The 16,880-nt window shown below is 48.4% G+C and overlaps 1 protein-coding gene across 2 annotated transcripts; it reads left to right on the top strand.

Moving 5' to 3' along the window:
* Positions 1 to 50: 50 nt before the first annotated feature.
* Positions 51 to 15,808, top strand: LOC106033086 (vitamin D3 hydroxylase-associated protein). Of its 2 annotated transcripts, XM_048059110.2 has the most exons (15): positions 2,168 to 2,725; positions 3,731 to 3,844; positions 4,183 to 4,326; positions 4,699 to 4,832; positions 5,204 to 5,410; positions 6,003 to 6,043; positions 6,673 to 6,797; positions 7,520 to 7,645; positions 8,774 to 8,871; positions 10,194 to 10,293; positions 10,718 to 10,761; positions 11,421 to 11,460; positions 14,143 to 14,251; positions 15,078 to 15,223; positions 15,513 to 15,808. In XM_048059110.2, the coding sequence occupies exons 1-15, from the start codon at positions 2,516 to 2,518 to the stop codon at positions 15,639 to 15,641; spliced, it is 1,767 nt and encodes a 588-aa protein (XP_047915067.2). In that variant the 5' UTR covers positions 2,168 to 2,515; the 3' UTR covers positions 15,642 to 15,808. The 2 variants fall into 2 exon arrangements, 1 of the variants encoding a protein (XP_047915067.2); XR_007161517.2 differs by lacking the exon at positions 15,513 to 15,808 and having other exon boundaries at positions 51 to 2,725; positions 10,695 to 10,761; positions 15,078 to 15,108.
* The last annotated feature ends 1,072 nt before the right edge of the window (positions 15,809 to 16,880 follow it).

Genomic DNA, 16,880 nt, shown 5'->3' with positions numbered 1-16,880 from the left:
TTTTCCTGTTACAAAATGGGGACACTGAGGCACGGGGACTGGTTTTGTCTAACACGCCCAGACTCCTACTTACAGTGCCATAGGGAAAAGGTTTGTTCCCGTATTTCTCAGCTCCACAGAAAGCTCCCTGAGGAAGAAATGTTTTCCCTGCCACACACCAGCAATTGGAGGTCAAAACTGAGCCTGCAGCCTCTGGAAAGCAGGGAGGGAGCTGGACTGCTTCCCACACGGGGGACTGCTGACACCCTGCCAGCGTGGGTGAACACCAAGGGGAAATCTGGAGCGTGGAGCAACTCCCCTGTCCCTTAGGCACCTATACCTGCTTTCCACAGAGCAGAGGTATAAATTGCTTCATCTCAGTGCATTGCACTTACCAAGCAGCATGCCAGTGTCGGAGGCCAGCCTCTGCTGCACGGCCAGGTTTCCAGCGAGGTTACCCAGCCGCTGGCAGGCACCCCCACCAGGATCTGCTGCTCCCCGCAGGTTTCCAAGGGTGCCTGAGAAAAGCGGCTCCACAATGCAAAAGCGTCTTCCCAGAGCAGCAGTTCCCAAATAGATCACAGCAAAGCTTTGACAGGAAAAGGTATGGGTGTTTTTGTTTTGTTCTTAAATGTGTTATTGTTTAAACCAGAGTCATGCAAGAACATAGTTTTTTTTTTACAAGGTCTGGGCAAAGAGTTTACCCTGGCCTATCCAGGACCCTGATTCTCTCTCAGCAGGCTTTAAAAAAGGAGTGTGTGTGGGGGGGGAACTCCAGCCATCCCAGGACTGAGTGCTATGTAACGAGTAGCTACGGAGGATCTTGGACTGAGTTTTTCACCAGTTTTAGGCAATCACTGCCCACACAGAAAAAGCTGGACGGGGATTTTCTATTTGCATTTTAAAATCCAAGCCTGGGGGAGATTGTCCCAGGAGAGGCAATGCCAGGTGCTGGCCCGAGCTGGCTGGATGCAGCCCACAGCCCCAAACAGCCAGGAGCTGCGTTGCCTCATTAGTTTAATCAGTCTCTTCTTGGCGCAGAGGTGGGCAGGGTACAGGAGTCCAAGCGATGGAGATGCCAGTGGACCTGAACCAGTAAACACTCCTCTGGAAACCCCGAACAAAGGCCTCCAGCGAGCTGTGCCCACTGCCAAGGATCACTGCCAAGGAACAGGGCTGAGGCTGCTGCATGGTTTTAGGGACTTGAAGTGGCTGAAAAGGGAGGTTGTGGCCACCAGAGTGGCCAGAGGGAGGTTGGGGTGGTTGGTGGCACTGAAGCTTAAGGCTGGGATGTGGAAATGAGGATCAACTCCCGAGTCATTGGGGAGAGGTTGGTGACATCCACATTGAGTTGTTTGACTCTTTTTATTCTCCATCACGGATGGCAGTAACACGACAGCAGTACGAACACTGGCTTTCAGCCCCCAGACAAGACCCCTTCATCAGAGAGCACTAATTACCTAGGACACAGCCTCCTTACAAGCTCTGCTGCCCTACTGCCTGCAGCAGAGGCACGACCCTACAGACCTGGCAATGCCACCTTGCATCTTGGCAATGAACTTTCAGAGTCATCTCCCATTCCTTTCCCATGGGCTTTCAGACCCTTGTGGTTTGAGAGATGCTTGATTTTCCAACCCCCTCTTTCCTCGTGCACTGCTTGGGAATGGTCCTATGGCTGCGGAGTACCCGTGGCAGGGGGCAGCTCCTGGACTGCATGGTCCAGCTCCTTTGCCTCATGCTGCCTGGAAGATGGCTTAGAAACTGGGAGTACATGGGATGCTGGGCCCATCAGAGGGGATTTCCCTGATGTGGATTGCCAAAAGGTTGCTCAAAGAGGCTCGACTTGGAAATGGCACAGAGCAGTCATACTCCTTGAAGGCATCTTCAGATAGCTCCAGCCAGACTGCCTTTCCAGAGGCACCGTGTCCTGCTTGCACCTGACCTTCACTCCAGCCCCTTCGTTCTCCCGAGCTCCCTGCTCTCTGAGAGATGTGATTTCAATCCCTGCTCTCTGATCAATGTTGATTTCACTCCCTGCACCAGGTCCCCCAGGGCAGGCAGGGCTCTGTTGTCCCAGGCTCAGAGGGCTGCACGTGCTGCTGTCAGGGAAGAGAGGTGACAGCTGGGCGCTTCTCGTTAATGGGCTTAACTGCTAATGAATTATTAGATGCGGGGAAAGCCCAGACTTGGCTTTTGCAGATGTTCAGCCCCATTAATCAGCTCTGTCCGCTCTGTGTAGCCGGGTACAGCAGCAGTCAGTGGCTTGGGGAGCCACAGCCTTGGGGGACATCCCCTCCAAACCCAGTGTGATCTGAGCACACTGCTTGCAGCCCGATCCACGATGGGCAGGCAGACCCTTTCAAAGTCCATGGTCTAAAAAGTCCATTCCTGGACTTTGTTAATGCAACTCTGTCTCAGAGCTGATCTTGCACAGGAGGCAACTGAGAGGTCTGCATATATCGGCTCTCCTTAGGAGAAGGTGGGAGACCCAGGTGCCTGTAGCTGACCCAGAACAGGAAGGACTGGGGGAGAAATCATGACCCAGGAGCGACTGTGGCAGGTCCTAGACCCATCATGGGCAGACCCTCGCATCCTCTCAGCCTTGCTCTGTGGTTCAGCTGCAGCAATTGTGCTGCTGAAACGGCTGGGGCACAGGAGGATCCAGCAGAAGATGGAAGAGGCAAGGAGAACACGGGATCTGGCCCTGGAACAAATGGAGAAGGCAGCTCGCAGGTTTAAACAAGAGGTAATTTGGGGGAGAGTGTGTGTGGAGGGAAGAGACTGTATTTTGGGTAACCGAAGAAAAAGGGGAGTCCTAATCAATCCCTCTTTGAATAATAGTGAGGGCAAGGGCAGGGATGTGCATGTTTTGGGTCATCACCAATCTTTTTTGATAGCCAGCACCCTGTATTGTCACTGAAAAACCGCAACCAATAAAGGCAACATAAAGAAGTTATTTCTTAATACTGATCTGTTGTGGGAATCCTAAGGGTCCAAGCTGGGGACACTCTGAATCATGTCACCAGCCGAGAAAGTATTCCCAGACCTCCCTATGCCCTTTTCTTCTCCCTTGTTGCTCCTGCCAAGCCTTTCTGCTCCTATCCTCCTCACTCCGCCACTCGCTAGGAACCTGTCCGCCCCATCGCCCTCAAAGTACAGGTCCCTCCAAGGTCTGCACATCAGTGACCAAAAGCCATTTCATTCTGCCCACTTAGATTTTAGGAGGTTCAGTCCTTGGATTCAGGATTTGCCTTAAACCCCAGATAAACACTAGTTGCTATTCTTTTCTTGGGGAAGGGCAGGGGGAGGTTGCAAAGAGGACACACACTTTTTTTTTTCCCCAAGTTAATGATAAATTTTGTAAAACTTTAGCTGGCTTAGCTGCCATCCAACGCATTGTCTGTTAGTTAGAAGGTGGGTGAGGCCCTGAAGGAGGGTAAACAGAGACAGGCCAGGCCTCTCAAACCTCTTACAGATTCATGCAATTCTCTGGTCAAGAGGCAGCTTTCTGCCTGTTTTGGATCTATCCCTACGAAGCAAGACTCAGCAAATTCCCCATCAGCAAATTCCCCGCTCCAGTACACAAAGTGCTATGTGGCAGGTCTGCATTTCTACAGGGAGTGTCTTTTAAAAAAAAAATCTCTGTTCAAGGTCACTGCTGGGCAGATGCTAGAACCGGGGATTCACAACCTCAACACCAGTCTTTTCGGTCATGTTCATCCCTCTGCGCCAAATTTCTTACCCTTTGCAGAACCCAGGCACCCAGACGGCACACATCCTCTCGCTGCCCATGGTGGAGCTGGCGGAGAAGCTGAAGGAGGGGTCCCTGTCCCCAGAGAGCGTCCTCTACTCCTACATGGGCAAAGTGAGTGAAAGCTACAGCGTGGGAGGGATGTCTCAGGGCTCTTCTGCGGAGGCAGCAGCAGGGGCTTTCAAACTGAAAACCAGCCCATTTTCTGGGAGAACCAGCAAGGCCAGAGACAGCAATTAGTCAATGCTGAGAGGTATGAAGGGTGGCTTCTGGGTGAATGAGTAGGACAGGGATCCAGGGCAGAAAATTATCCCAGAAAGAAATATCTAAAGTTTATGGGTAAAGTCTGAATAACGAATGCTGGAGGTTTGAGGACATTGAATGCTCATCTTGAAAACTCTATTTAAATGCTGTTTTCTTCCCTCCATCTACTCACTTGCTGCTCTGGAGAGGCTTTGGAGGTGACTCGGGAGGTGAACTGTGTGATAGACTTCATTCATGGCTGCGAGGATCAGCTCCAGAAAGTGAAGAAGCAGAAGGAGAAGGGGCTGCTCTATGGCATTCCCGTCAGCATCAAGGACCACATTAACTGCAAGGTACATCCCTAATACCCTTATCCTTGGCCTGGAGCTGGGAACAGAGCAGGATGTCCAGTCCTCTACCCTCATACAAGGAATCCAGCCTGATCCTTTTTATCTCATCACGACTGGCCAAAAGTTCCCTCAGGCAAGGATGTTCTGGACTATTTATTTGTGGGGTCAGCAAGCCTGTCTTTCTTCTGACAAAAACTCAGTTTTCTTGGAAAATTCCTAACTTGCTGTGATCTGGTTTCCCTCAGGTAGTTCTGGCTGTGAGAAAAGTCAGGTGGGAACATCGTCACAGGAGGTGTCAGGGCTTATGTCTGTAATTGCTAAGCTCTGAACAGCATCTGTACTGGTAGCTAAAGAACTGTGCTTCCCATCCCCAAGGGCCACGTCTCCTCTGCTGGGCTGGTGAAGCTTCTGGGCCAAGTGAAGGAAGAAGACAGCGTCATCGTCCAGGTTCTAAAGAGCCAGGGGGCAATCCCCTTCGTGAAAACCAACATCCCTCAGACAATGATAAAGTAATCTCGTGTTTGCCTTCCTGAAAACACTGTGTCATGCAACTCTTGTGACCTAAGGGTGGGTGGGGCCCACATGCACACGCTCCCACTCTTGTCCAAACTAATTACGCACAGTGAGTTAATTGCCTCCTTATTTCAATCTGAGTCATTCTGTCCTCGGTCTTGCTGCAGAATACTACAGATAAATTGTTTCTCTTATATTTGATGCCTCTTTCTTCCTAAACTAAGTGTCCCAACAAATCTACTTCACACTGATCCTACCCTCCAGGATTAATTCCACACTCATCCCTGCGCAGACGCTCAGTGCCTTGCATTTATGGTCTGCAGGGACAGAAGTACCTCACTCACCTGCTGTTTTTCCCTCTCCCCAGCTATGACTGCAGCAATCTGATTTTTGGCCAGACCCTGAACCCCCTCAACCACCAGAAGACCCCCGGAGGCTCCTCAGGAGGGGAGGGAGCTCTGATCGCAGGGGGAGGCTCCATCCTGGGCATCGGCTCAGATGTGGCGGGGAGCATCCGCCTGCCATCCAGCTTCTGTGGGCTGTGCGGGCTCAAACCCACAGGCAACAGGATCAGGTACAGCCTAACTTCTGTCCCCTTCTGCGCCCACTGTGGAGGCTGAAGTGTCCCCCACTGTGCATAACCCTACAAAACAGACCCCACCGTGCATAACACTACACAACAGATGTCCACGTTTTCCTCCAGGTTTAAGTTACCACACTAATCTGCCTGTTCCCTTTCATCAGCCAGGCTGAGGACTCTGTTGATGATCTCCATGACACATGATGACCTCCAACTGTTAACGCAATCAAGACTTAATTTATGAGTCCCAGTCGGGAAGCTGAAAGGAAATGCTGCAGGAACATCTACTTTTTAGATGTTTTCCAGCCCTTGCATTTTTTGTAAGAGTTCTCTGTGTATCAGAGCTGGTTTACTCCCACGTGAGGAATTTCATGCACCAGGGAAAGAAGATAATAGCAACCATCTCTAACCCCTAGCAGCTCACAGCCCCTGAAAGTCTTCCTAGTCTAGAAAGTGTCAAGTCTCTGCAGGACCTTTTGTTCTCTTGCTTGTTGCCTGGGGAGAATTAGGAAGTCTGCAGCCCAGCGTGGTGACTTGCCTTACAGCAAGAGCTGCTCCTAATCTATTTCTCCCATTACGTTCCTAGCAAACTGGGTGTGGTTTCTCCTATCACAGGAATGTACTCAGGTAAGTCCATCCAGATGATACATTACTACTGTCAAACCTTCACTTCTTGCATCTCCTTCTATTGCTGTGATGCCAGCTCAGTGTGCTTGCTCAGTTATGTGTTTCGCAACCAATTAAGACAGGTAATCTATTAGACCAGAGCCTGCCTTATGCTATTACCTTTTTGCACCATTTATTCTGTTCTGGACTGTGATAGGGGTTAACTGCATCACAGCAGAACTGAAGCAACAGACATTCAGGCAGTGCAGTGCATAACAGTGAGAATTGTGAGACGTGGATCTCAAAGGCCTGGAATATTTCACTGGATGGTTTGAAGACTCTGCTGGCCTCAGTTGCTGCCAGGCAGTATTGCTGTTGGCAGTATGGCTGCAGTCCTCTTGAGTGGGACTTGTGCCTGCAGAAGCCTGGCCCAGAAGGTCAACCTCAGTAGGCAGCACCAGGCCTCTGCTCTGAGACTTAGGGACTGTTGCTGCTGTGCTTTCTTGCTCACTTCTTGCACAGACATTGCCTTCATTTCCCATTCCTCTTCCCTGACCTGAATTAAACTCCTCTCTGCTGGGTCACCACCAGTTACTAGAAGAGAGCTCCAGGCCCATCTGCCTGCAGTGATGGGATCTTTGCGCTTGCAGTGACAGGGACGCTGGGGCCGATGGCGAGAGATGTGGACAGCCTGGCCCTCTGCATGAAGGCACTGCTCTGTGATGAGATGTTCCGGCTGGATCCCACCTTGCCCCCCATCCCCTTTGATGAGGAGGTAAGGCTCAGAGGCAATGTGATGCCTCCGTTTGCCCATCACTGAAGTGAGATCTTGGGAGAGTCTCAACTGGTTTAATATCTCAAGATAGTGAAGGATCTGGAGAGGCAAACCTCCTTCTGAACAGAGGAGCCCCACATGAGCAACCACAAGAAGAATTCACACAGCAGGGTTGGCAGGCCCCTGCTGGCTTGCCCTGATGAGACCTGCTTGATACTAACCCCTTACCCAGCAATGACCAGGACAAGTTTGCTGGCTCCATTCTGGCTCAATTTCTAAAGGAGCTGTTTTTTTCCTGATCAGAGAAACTCACCCCTCACTCTTTTAATGAGAGCCTGGTTTAACAGTCACTGACTTAAGAAATCTTTGCCTTTTGGCTTAGGTCCTAGGATCCTAGTGTGCTTCAGTTGTCCCTGATATATGGACAATACAGATCAGACAATTACCCTCAAGGAACAGGCTGTAGCCAAGTGAACTGTTCAGATGCTATCACACCTGCTATCTCAAAGCTGGGACAAGTTCACATGGCAGGACGTAGTGTTTTTCTGACCACATCAAGACCACTGCTGTAGCTCTGTCTTCTGGGCAACAGTGCTTTCCACCAGACCTATTGCTCCTGCCATTCCTTCAACCCAGGACACCTCAGCTGCTGCCTTCCTGCGCCCTAGAATGGCCTGATCTGGTACATCTCATGTGTCAAGCAATGGCTCCTCTCCTCACAGGTTTATACCAGTTCAAAGCCACTTCGGATAGGGTATTATGAAGGAGATGGCTACTTCCAGCCCTCACCCAGCATGAAACGGGCCATCCAGGAGACCAGAAAGCTCCTCCAGGAAGCAGGGCATACGGTGAGTTTTTATGCCTGTGGTTACCAGGAGCTCTTGTCCTTCTGCTTCTTACAAAATTTAGACAAGTCATTTCCCATCTCCTTTTTCACTGCCCATCAAACAGGGCCATCTCTCCCTGGCAAAATGCAATTGTCTGTTTCCCAAACCAAAGTGATCTTGCTTATGTCTCTGGCCTAGCAGACAGGAAAATCACCTTCAGATACCTCCAAGTCACTCTTCTCTAAAGTACAGCGTGGGGCACGTGGTTTTGTTTGTTTGGTTGGTTGTTTTTGTTGTTGTTTTGTTTTGTTTTGTTTTTGTTTTGTTTGTTTGTTGTTGTTGTTGTTGTGTTGTTGTCGTTTTGTTTTTTTTTTTTCCCCATCATGTTTGGTGACCCCATAAATATCATCCTCACAGCAGCTTCCATAATCCCTCAGCTGCTGAATACAGTTTACAGATTTCTTGGTGTGCAAGGTTTTTGGAGCAGTCGACCCCCCAAGGGATGCTATCTAGCCTAAATTATACAGTGGTTCCACTGATGGTAATTTCTATATGGGTGCTGCTCCAATAATAATTATAAATGAGAAGTACTTGGTGTTTTGAAGCCTCTAAATATTCTTCTCAAAGGAGTGGAGACGTGGAGCCCATGCCAAGTCACATCATAAATAAGTGCTAATGCCTTGGAGACAGGAAAGGACAGCTGGCAGATGGCACCAGCCCAGGTCCCTCTGAAAATGGAATTTTGCAGAGTGGCACAGCCCCTACTGCGAGAACCCCACCTCCATCCTGCTCTGCAGCCCTAGGCGCCAGGAGCAGCTGGTAGGTGGCCCACAGTCATGGTGCCCAGCTGTTTCTGGCACATTGTTCCATAACTGTGTGAGCCCCAGGGGAGCCTGAGGCAAAAGACAGTGGTGTGAGCTGACCAGAGTTAACCTACCATGTCCCTTACGCTTCAGAAGGCATCACAGTGGTAGGCTGCAACCCAGCATGACCCAGGTAGGGGTGCAGAACTGCAGGCCACACACTCCTGCTGTGCTACACCTCCCCACCGCTTCCCACTCACCTCACTGGTAAGGCAGGGAGGTTTAAGGAGAGCTCTGTGAATCATTTGTCTTTCTTGCTTCCTGAACGGGGATGGTTTTCCTGCAGCTGGTTCCCTTTGCACCGCCCAAGATTGACTACGTGGTAGATGAGCTGTTCACCAGAGGGATTTTCTCGGATGGTGCTGCTCACCTGGTGGACAGCTTGTGAGTAAAACCCGCTTGCTTTCAGTGCTGGCCCAGGGACTTGGCACTATATGGCCAGTGGACACATTCAGAGTGGTTTTATTCCTGTGGGTGTGTACTAAAGAGCGGGCAGCAGAGGAGCTATTTTTGGAAGGGTGAAATTAACATTGGCAGCAGCTAGTTCACAAGGGTGAACTCATATGCACTGGTAGCCCTGGAGGGTAAAAACATGCCATGTGTCCCCAGTGCAGTGGCAACTGTTTTTATGTGCTTAGCCTATCATGCATAGGAAACACCACACACTGTAGGACGTCCCTTGGAGGCGGGTTAAACTTGGAGAGCAGCTCACTCCTCCTAAGCAGGAAGAAAATAGGATGAGAAAGATCGTGGGTGAGGATAAAGACAGGGAGATCGCTTACTGATTACCATCATGGGCAAAGCAGACTTAATTTATTGACTAGATTTGATGTTATAGATTTGGGTAGTGAGAAACAAAGTCAAGCATTAAAACAACACCTTTCCCTCCCCCTTGCCCAAGCTCGGCTTCACTCCTGACTCCTCTGCCAAGCAGTACGAGGGGACAGGTAACGGGGCTGTGGTCAGCCCATGACAACTCCTCTCCGCCGCCCCGTCCTCCTCCTGCTCTCCCCTGCTCCAGCCCCAGTCAGAAGGCCGGCTGCGCCACCGGTGCTCCTAAGGCTGCAGGGGGGTCTCTGCCTTGGCGCCTGGAGCACCTCCTCCCTACTGCTCACCGGCCTGTTTCTGACTTTTTTTTTTCCCCTCCCTTCTCTGCCTGTACTGTGTTTTTGCCCTTTCTCGTATACGCTTCCAGAGAAGCACCACCAGTGTTGGTGAGGGGCCTGGCTGTGCCCTGAGGTGGGGCCGGTGGAGCTGGCTGGAGCCGGCCATGACAAGCACGGGGCAGCCCCGGCCTCTCCTCACAGAGCACCAGGCAGCTCTTCCTCCGCACACCACAGTGGGTGCCGAGGCCATCCCTCTGCTCCATTTCAAGGACATCTACCACAGTCCGACCCTAATTCTTATGCATGTCAGTGGCTCTGAAACAGCAGAGCACAGCAAACAAGCACCCCTGCCTAGGACTGGGAGGCTGCTGGTGGCTGGGCAGAAGCAGCACACCCATCCAGGTGTCATACCAGGAGGGTGAAGCCTGAAGAACCATCTGTTATCTGGAGAATGTCCTCCTGGCTTGTCTTCTGGGCCTGGGGTCCAAGCTGAATCCAGCTCTGGACTTGGCTCAGGGATAGCATTGGCCGTCCCCAAATCTGGTACTCTCTGGCACAGGCGGCTTTTCCTGACCACTCCTTCACTCTCTGCCCTTCCAGCAAAGGAGACATCGTGGATCCCAACCTCAAATCCCAGTTCAATACGTACAGGCTTCCTGCTCTGGTGAAAAGGATCTTGGCTATCATTTTGAAACCCATAGTAAGTATGCGGACATTTTGTCTGTGTTATAGGAATTGTGCAAGGTGGGAAAGCTTCCACGTGAAGGGTGGTGGGCTGCTCCACCCAGAGCTTTGCTGCTTCATGTCAAAAGTCTGATGGTTTTCAAAGAAAAATGCACTTAAGTAAACTTAGTCCCTAAGCAAGGATCTGAACAACATCTCCACATCCAGGAGATGCTCTCCAGGGCTAGCAGTGTTGTCTAGAGCCTTATTTCCATGCGTTGTTGTGATTGAATGTATAAACTAATGTTGGAGTAAAACCACCTCATTGGAAACTGTACCTGTTCTTCAGAGCCACATCTGCTAGGACAAGAAGTGTGCTCAAAATACAGTGTCATGGTAGCCGTCTATTTCAGCTGCACTGTTTTTGACTAATCCTAGATTTTTCCTCTTCCCTCTGAAAGTACCCACGAATCGCTCGGGATCTCAGCGCTCTCTGTGGAGTGGGGTAAGTGGCACTAAAGTAGCTCTAGAGGAAGGGATGGATGCACATGAAAGTATGCCCTGGTTTTGTGCAGATAGATGCCAGCTTGCTGGACAAAGCCCTGCCATGGGGATGTGCAGCACAGGCTAAGCCTGCATGAATACATGCTGCCTCAGCACCACCTGGGCTCAGCATGGTGTTATCCAGGGCTATGCAGCCAGAGATTATTTTAAGAGCTCATCGTGGCAGGGCTAGGAAGTCTCAGCACAGGCAGACACAGGCTGCTTTCCTCAGTGTCAGGGGAATTCTGGTACCCAGAGCAGCATGTGCCAACATGATGGAGAGGTATCTGCATGTGGATGCAGTGTGGTGTGAAATACAGACTTCTCTGAGAGAGACAAGAAAAAGAGGAAAAAAAAAAACAAAAAAAAAACAACTGAGAGCAGCTGGATGTAAAAGACCACCATGATTTTTGTCTAGGTGCCAGAACAGGTGAAAGCATGGTGGTAAGCTCTTGTGGTGTACCTGTAAGTACTTGTGAATCTGTGCAATCATCTAGGTGATACTATAGCTTGTTCCCAGAACGGTCAAAGAGTTTCCATAAAAATGGGCTTAAAGTGTATTTTTTAAAATGTTTTCTGTTGCTACAGTCCCATTGCTGATTAATTCTGCCACCTTTCCAGGTCTGCCAAAAACCTCTGGGATCAGCATGCAGCAGTAGCGGTAAGATGATTTCTTTTACCTTACTAAGTATAGTGAGATCCCTAAAATTTCTGAGTAGTTGCTTTTAGCTCTGTGATGGATTTGGTGTTAGAAATGGATCATGTGGAAATAAAAGGGCTGGGCTTTTCTTTGAAATTCAGTCTTTGCAAAAAGTGGTAAGAGCTCAAGGCAATAGATAGTCATGTGGACGTCTCTGCTTCCTGCAATATGGGGAAGAAAAATTATCCAGTGCCCTGCATTTTCTAAGCAGAAATAGCATAAAAATAACCACTAAAGATGAGGCTTCATTTTTAATGATTTCCATCTCTTGGTGCAAATCCCTCATCTCAGACATTAGGTGCTCTTATCACTAGTTAAAACCACACTTGAACTATCAACCAGAGATGCTAGGAGTCTGTTATGATTTAACCTGTCAGGCTGCTAAGCATCACAAAGCTGCTCACTCACTCAGAGTTGCAGGATGAGGGAAAGAACTGAAAAAGTTACAAGTGAGAGAACTCATGGGCTGAAATAAAGATATTTTAATAATAAGAAGAAAAAAAAGTAAAAGTAATGCAAAACATTATTGCTTGCCACCAGTCAACTGGTGCCCAGCCAGTCACTGAGCAACAACAGCAGACCCCCTCCCAACTCCCCCCTATATTTGTAATTCCACATGGCACACAGGGTATGGGACATCCCTCTGGCCAGCCTGGGCCAGCTGTCCCAGCTGTGTCCCCTCCCAGCTCCTCGGGCACCCCCAGCCCCTCGCTGGCAGGGTGCTGTGAGAAGCTGGGAAGGCCTTGGCTCTGTGCAAGCACTGCTCTGCAACGACTGAAACAACAGTGAGCTGTCAACATTATTTTCATTCTAAATCTAAAACACGGCACAATACCAGCTACTATGAAGAAAATTAAATCTGGCCCAGCCAAAACCAGGACAGAGTAAAAACTTGTGTTTGTGAACAATTTGGCTCAGGTGTATTTTGTATGAACTCATTCTAGTTCAGGAATAAAGGACAGGAAGCGTTGTCCTGGACAACTGAGTCCAGTACTGCCCACAAATCAATCAGATTCATCTTCAAAACTAGTTGGATTTTTCATTTGTATTTGTTTTATTTGGCCATCTCCTCTCCTCCCTGCTCTGATAATTGTAAAGCTTTATATTTCGCTTGTTTATTCACTTGCAGTTTATTCTCATTTTATTCCCGTCCTTGAGATTAAATAGCACCTCTCCTCTCTGGTATTTTCCACTGCCTCCCTTGTCCTTGATCTATTTATAGACAGCAGTTGTATCCCTTCTCAGCTGGTGTTTTGCAAGGCTGAAGAGGCCGAGCTGTTTTAGTGTCTCCCCACAAGCCAGGATCTGTGTTCTCTGGGACACCCTCACAACCCTTCCTGAGCACAAACACAGCCCCAGAGCGCACCATGCAGCTTCCATCAATGTCGGTCACAAGACGGAAGGGCATGCTCACTTGCAGCAGGTCTGACAGACCATAGATCATAGGAAAAACTTCTGTAAACCAGCGTGGGCAGATGGAAGGAAAAGGTTTGATTGTTCGGTGTTGGATTTTTCTTTTTTTTAAGGTGAAAACAGATAATCCTTCCCCCACTCCTATCCCTCTACTGCTCCCCCCCCAAAAAAAAAATCTCAAAAAGATTTGTCAACCGCAATGATATTTTGGATTGTTTTTCTTTAGCAAAACCATTATTCACAGTTTCTACCGCAAGCAAAAGCTGATCCAAAAATTTTGGCTAGCTACCAGCTTTCCTCTGAGAAAAAAAAATGAGATTAGCTGCATTGACTGTATTTCCTGGAAACCCTTTCTTTTGTCAAACTTTCAGCAGGAAGGATCTCAGAATGCTGATGGAATTTGAGGTCAGATAAAAAATAGCCTGGTGGTCAGGGCTTTCATGAACGATGTGGGAGACCCTTGTACCGAAAAGTTGGGGTAAGATTGTACAGAACAGGGTCTGGAACATGGGACAAATGTGTCCTATAGCTAAGGTAGGCTGTGGAAGTAGCCACACTCTGGTCCATCTGTATCTATTTACTAAGAGAAAGTGGAACAGCTCTTTTGAGGATTGATTCATTCATTGCCTGATGTTCAGCAAAGATGTAGAAAACCAAAATGCAAATCTAGTTCTCTCTTGGATGTACAGTACAAACCCAAGGCTGTGACTCCTACATCATAGAGGAGAAGACTACAGGCTTACCTAACTGTCTCTTGCTGCTCTTTTTCTTACCTGTAACCCGATGCAGAATGAAAGAAGAATCTGTGAAAATATTTGGAATTCGTGTCTTCTATCCAAGTTTCTTCTACCTAAATAACAAAGCTTTTAGGAAATGGATTTTTTAGTGAGCTGAACATAAATCTTTGTATTACTGTTGATTTCCATTCAATCAAATCTGAAGATAAAACTGTACGTAAGAAGGATCTGGTTAATACTCAAAGGAATCAACTCTGAAATGCCCACCTAGCACCAATGTCTAGGTCTGAGCAGGACATGGTATTCTGCCAGAAAACCTAGAGTTGGAAGAACAAAACCCGTTGTGTCTTTCAAAGCACAGCTCAGATTTGATCTGAGTTTTCACTTTTATCCAAGCAGGGGTTTTTTTTATCCTTTTTCCATGCTGTAGGCATTGATCTGTCACTGCTGTCCAACAAACATTGTTCATCATTCGCTCTGTCTTTCCCTCTAGGTTTACCATACCGAATTCATTGCTAAATGGAGAAAGCAAAGACTGGATGTGATTCTCTGTCCTGCACTGGGTCCAGCCTTTAACCATGGCTATGCTGGGAAGCTGTTTGGTAATCTTCAGTGAGATGTCTCTGGATGCATCCACGGTGGTTTTTATGGGCACAGCAGGAGCAAGATATTTTGGTCTCATTAACATTCCCCAAAGCATGTGCAGTGCCTGCTCTTCCTTCCAGGGAAAATAGCAAAGGGACGTCTCCTCTGGGTGGGCCTCCCCATGCCCCCACCCCATCTGAGCTGCAGATGTTTGGATTAGTATGGAACAGCATTAAGTGACTCATCTGTCCCAGCCACTACTGGGTGACTTTCCCTTGTATCATCTGTCCTGCACAGAGTGCTTGCGAGGATAGTTGTTAGAGTTCTGGCTGACCTTAGCACAAGACCAGGCTCTTCTGACTGTGGCTATCTATGTTCCCCAAGACTTTGCAAACAGCAGAAAGGTTGCCTCTGACTTGGAGAAAGAGGCAATTTCATAGCTTTCTGTGGTCAGGGTCCTCCGTTTCTCTAGCAGCAGCCCTCTGAGATCCAAAATGCCCAAGATGGTGGTGTAGTCTCAGACCTGGACATCTGGATTATCTTGAAAAGATAGCCAGGATTTTTCCCTGGGGTATGGATGACATAGATTCAGACTGTGTCACAGACCTAATCTCCACCACGACTGACAGTTGAAGTCACGGGTCTCTCTCTGATTTCAGCAGCCATGCAGCCCTCAAACTTCCCCACCAAAAGTCCCTTTGAAAACAGCACGTTTTCATTGTCCCTTTAGGTCCAGCAACTCCAGTTCAAAATCCCTCTAAACCAAATTATCACCTGAAAGTCCTTGCTGGCCCAGCACCTTTAAATTTTGCCATTTTGTATACTCGGTGTCATCTTTTCCAGCTGCAACCTCCTATACCAACTTATACAATGTCTTAAACTTCCCTGCTGGAGTGGTGCCAGTCAGCACAGTCACAAGAGCTGATGAAGAAGAACTGAAGCATTACCGAGGGCACTATGGGGACCCTTGGGATAAGAGGCTGAAAGAGGTGAGCAAGGAAAGAACTTAAGTGTTAGCAGAAGGCTATGACTGGCACGGTGGCACATTGTCCCATTTCTTCTCTCCATCTCATAATGAGAGTGGAAACTTCTTCAATGATGTGGTTGCATATACCATGTTACCACCCTGAATGTGGTACAGATAAGCTGGTGTACGCCAGCCTGTCAACTGTCCCCTTGCATATCTTTCCTCATCTCTCTTTCTATACCGTCAAAAGACAGCATTTTCTCATGTGCCTCCTCTGGTGCTCTGACTAAACACCACACTTACTTTTGCAGGCTGTGGAAGGAGCTGTGGGGCTGCCTGTGGCTGTCCAATGTGTGGCTTTGCCGTGGCAGGAGGAGCTGTGCCTGCGGCTCATGAAGGAGGTGGAAACACTTTCCCGTGGCACAAGGAGAAATGTGTGATTTATCAGGATCTGCCTCCATGATGTTAACTTTTCGTTCCCTGTCCTTCTCTCCAGTCACCTTCTACCTAATGCACAAAACAAAGTAGATAGCGAGCTGCAGACTCCGAACCACTGTTTCAATAAAATGGCAATAAATGCTGTTTAAAAACAATCAGCAAAATCTCATCTCTGTCCAAACTGTCCTTCTTTGTTAAATTGGGACAAAACTGAAAGAAAGGAATGAGAGTTCATGTTGGACCAAAGGAGTCCAGTAACTGCAGTGAAGTTATATTTGTTGTATGACATGAGGCTGAAGAGGTGTTCACGTCATTATTTTGCTTCCAATAGTGGGAGTAGCAGATGTTTGTGGAAGAGTGTAACCTGCTAAGTGCAGGATTCTTTCTTTAGCTGTGCCATTCATTGGCTTAGATACTTTTTGGCAAAAAGCTTTAGTCAGCCCATCAGTTTTAATAGCTGCCAAGAAAGCTGTCCTTCATGAACTTGTTGGGTCCCTTTTTGAACTGTTGGTCTCCACACCATCCAACAGCAGTGGGCTCTATGGTTTAATTGGACAGTGTGTAGTGGAAAGCTTCATTTTCTTTGTTTAAGCATATGCAATCTGAAATGGTAATTAATCTTTCTGTGCTCCTGTTCCTCATTTTTTCTTACAGTTAAGCAATGGGAAAATGAGGTTGGTCTTTGTTGTTGTTTATTTGTTTTTTATTTATTTGTTTTGTTTTTAATTGCTTGTAAGCACTAAAGGAAACCTGAGTTCAAAAATTTCTGTGGCTATGTTTAGGCCATTTGCATTTCTGGTACTTCCAGCTTCACTGTGAAAATTGTATGCCGTTTCTTGGCCTATCCATTGCACTCAAGGTGGAAGAAGAGGCTGGGAGGGAAGGTGCAAGCGATGGAGGAAAGCGAAAGGCTTTGAATAAGCAAGTGTGTCTGGAAACAAGACATCAACCTGAGTGATGATCTGTGCCTGCTCCAAGCCTGCCTGTCTCTCCAGGTTACAGGGGCTGGAGATGGTATTTGCCAACGGGAAGAGAGGCACAGGGCCAAGGGGCAATTCAGCTCCTGTTGTTTATCTGCCCTCTGCCTCCTCAGGGCTGCGCAGGGATGCTGTGGTCATCCAGCAGCCTGACACGCTCACAAGTGGGTCTGAGTCACACAGTGAGTCCTGGCTCCTCAGCCTAACTCATGGACCTCTGTTCAGCACAGAGCTGGGAGAGGAGCCTCCCAGAAGAGGTCGTGC

Source organism: Anser cygnoides, chromosome 8, assembly GCF_040182565.1.
Source record: "Anser cygnoides isolate HZ-2024a breed goose chromosome 8, Taihu_goose_T2T_genome, whole genome shotgun sequence".
NCBI lineage: Eukaryota > Metazoa > Chordata > Aves > Anseriformes > Anatidae > Anser > Anser cygnoides.
Note: the sequence above shows the minus strand (reverse complement) of the source record. Positions and strands in the feature narration are given on the sequence as shown.

Excerpts from the sequence above, each read along its gene's own strand:
- LOC106033086 (XM_048059110.2), top strand. The coding sequence starts at position 2,516 with ATGACCCAGGAGCGACTGTGGCAGGTCCTAGACCCATCATGGGCAGAC. Across the intron at positions 6,798-7,519 it reads CCATCCCCTTTGATGAGGAG|GTTTATACCAGTTCAAAGCC; the intron begins GTAAGGCTCAGA and ends CTCTCCTCACAG. Across the intron at positions 15,224-15,512 it reads GGGATAAGAGGCTGAAAGAG|GCTGTGGAAGGAGCTGTGGG; the intron begins GTGAGCAAGGAA and ends TTACTTTTGCAG.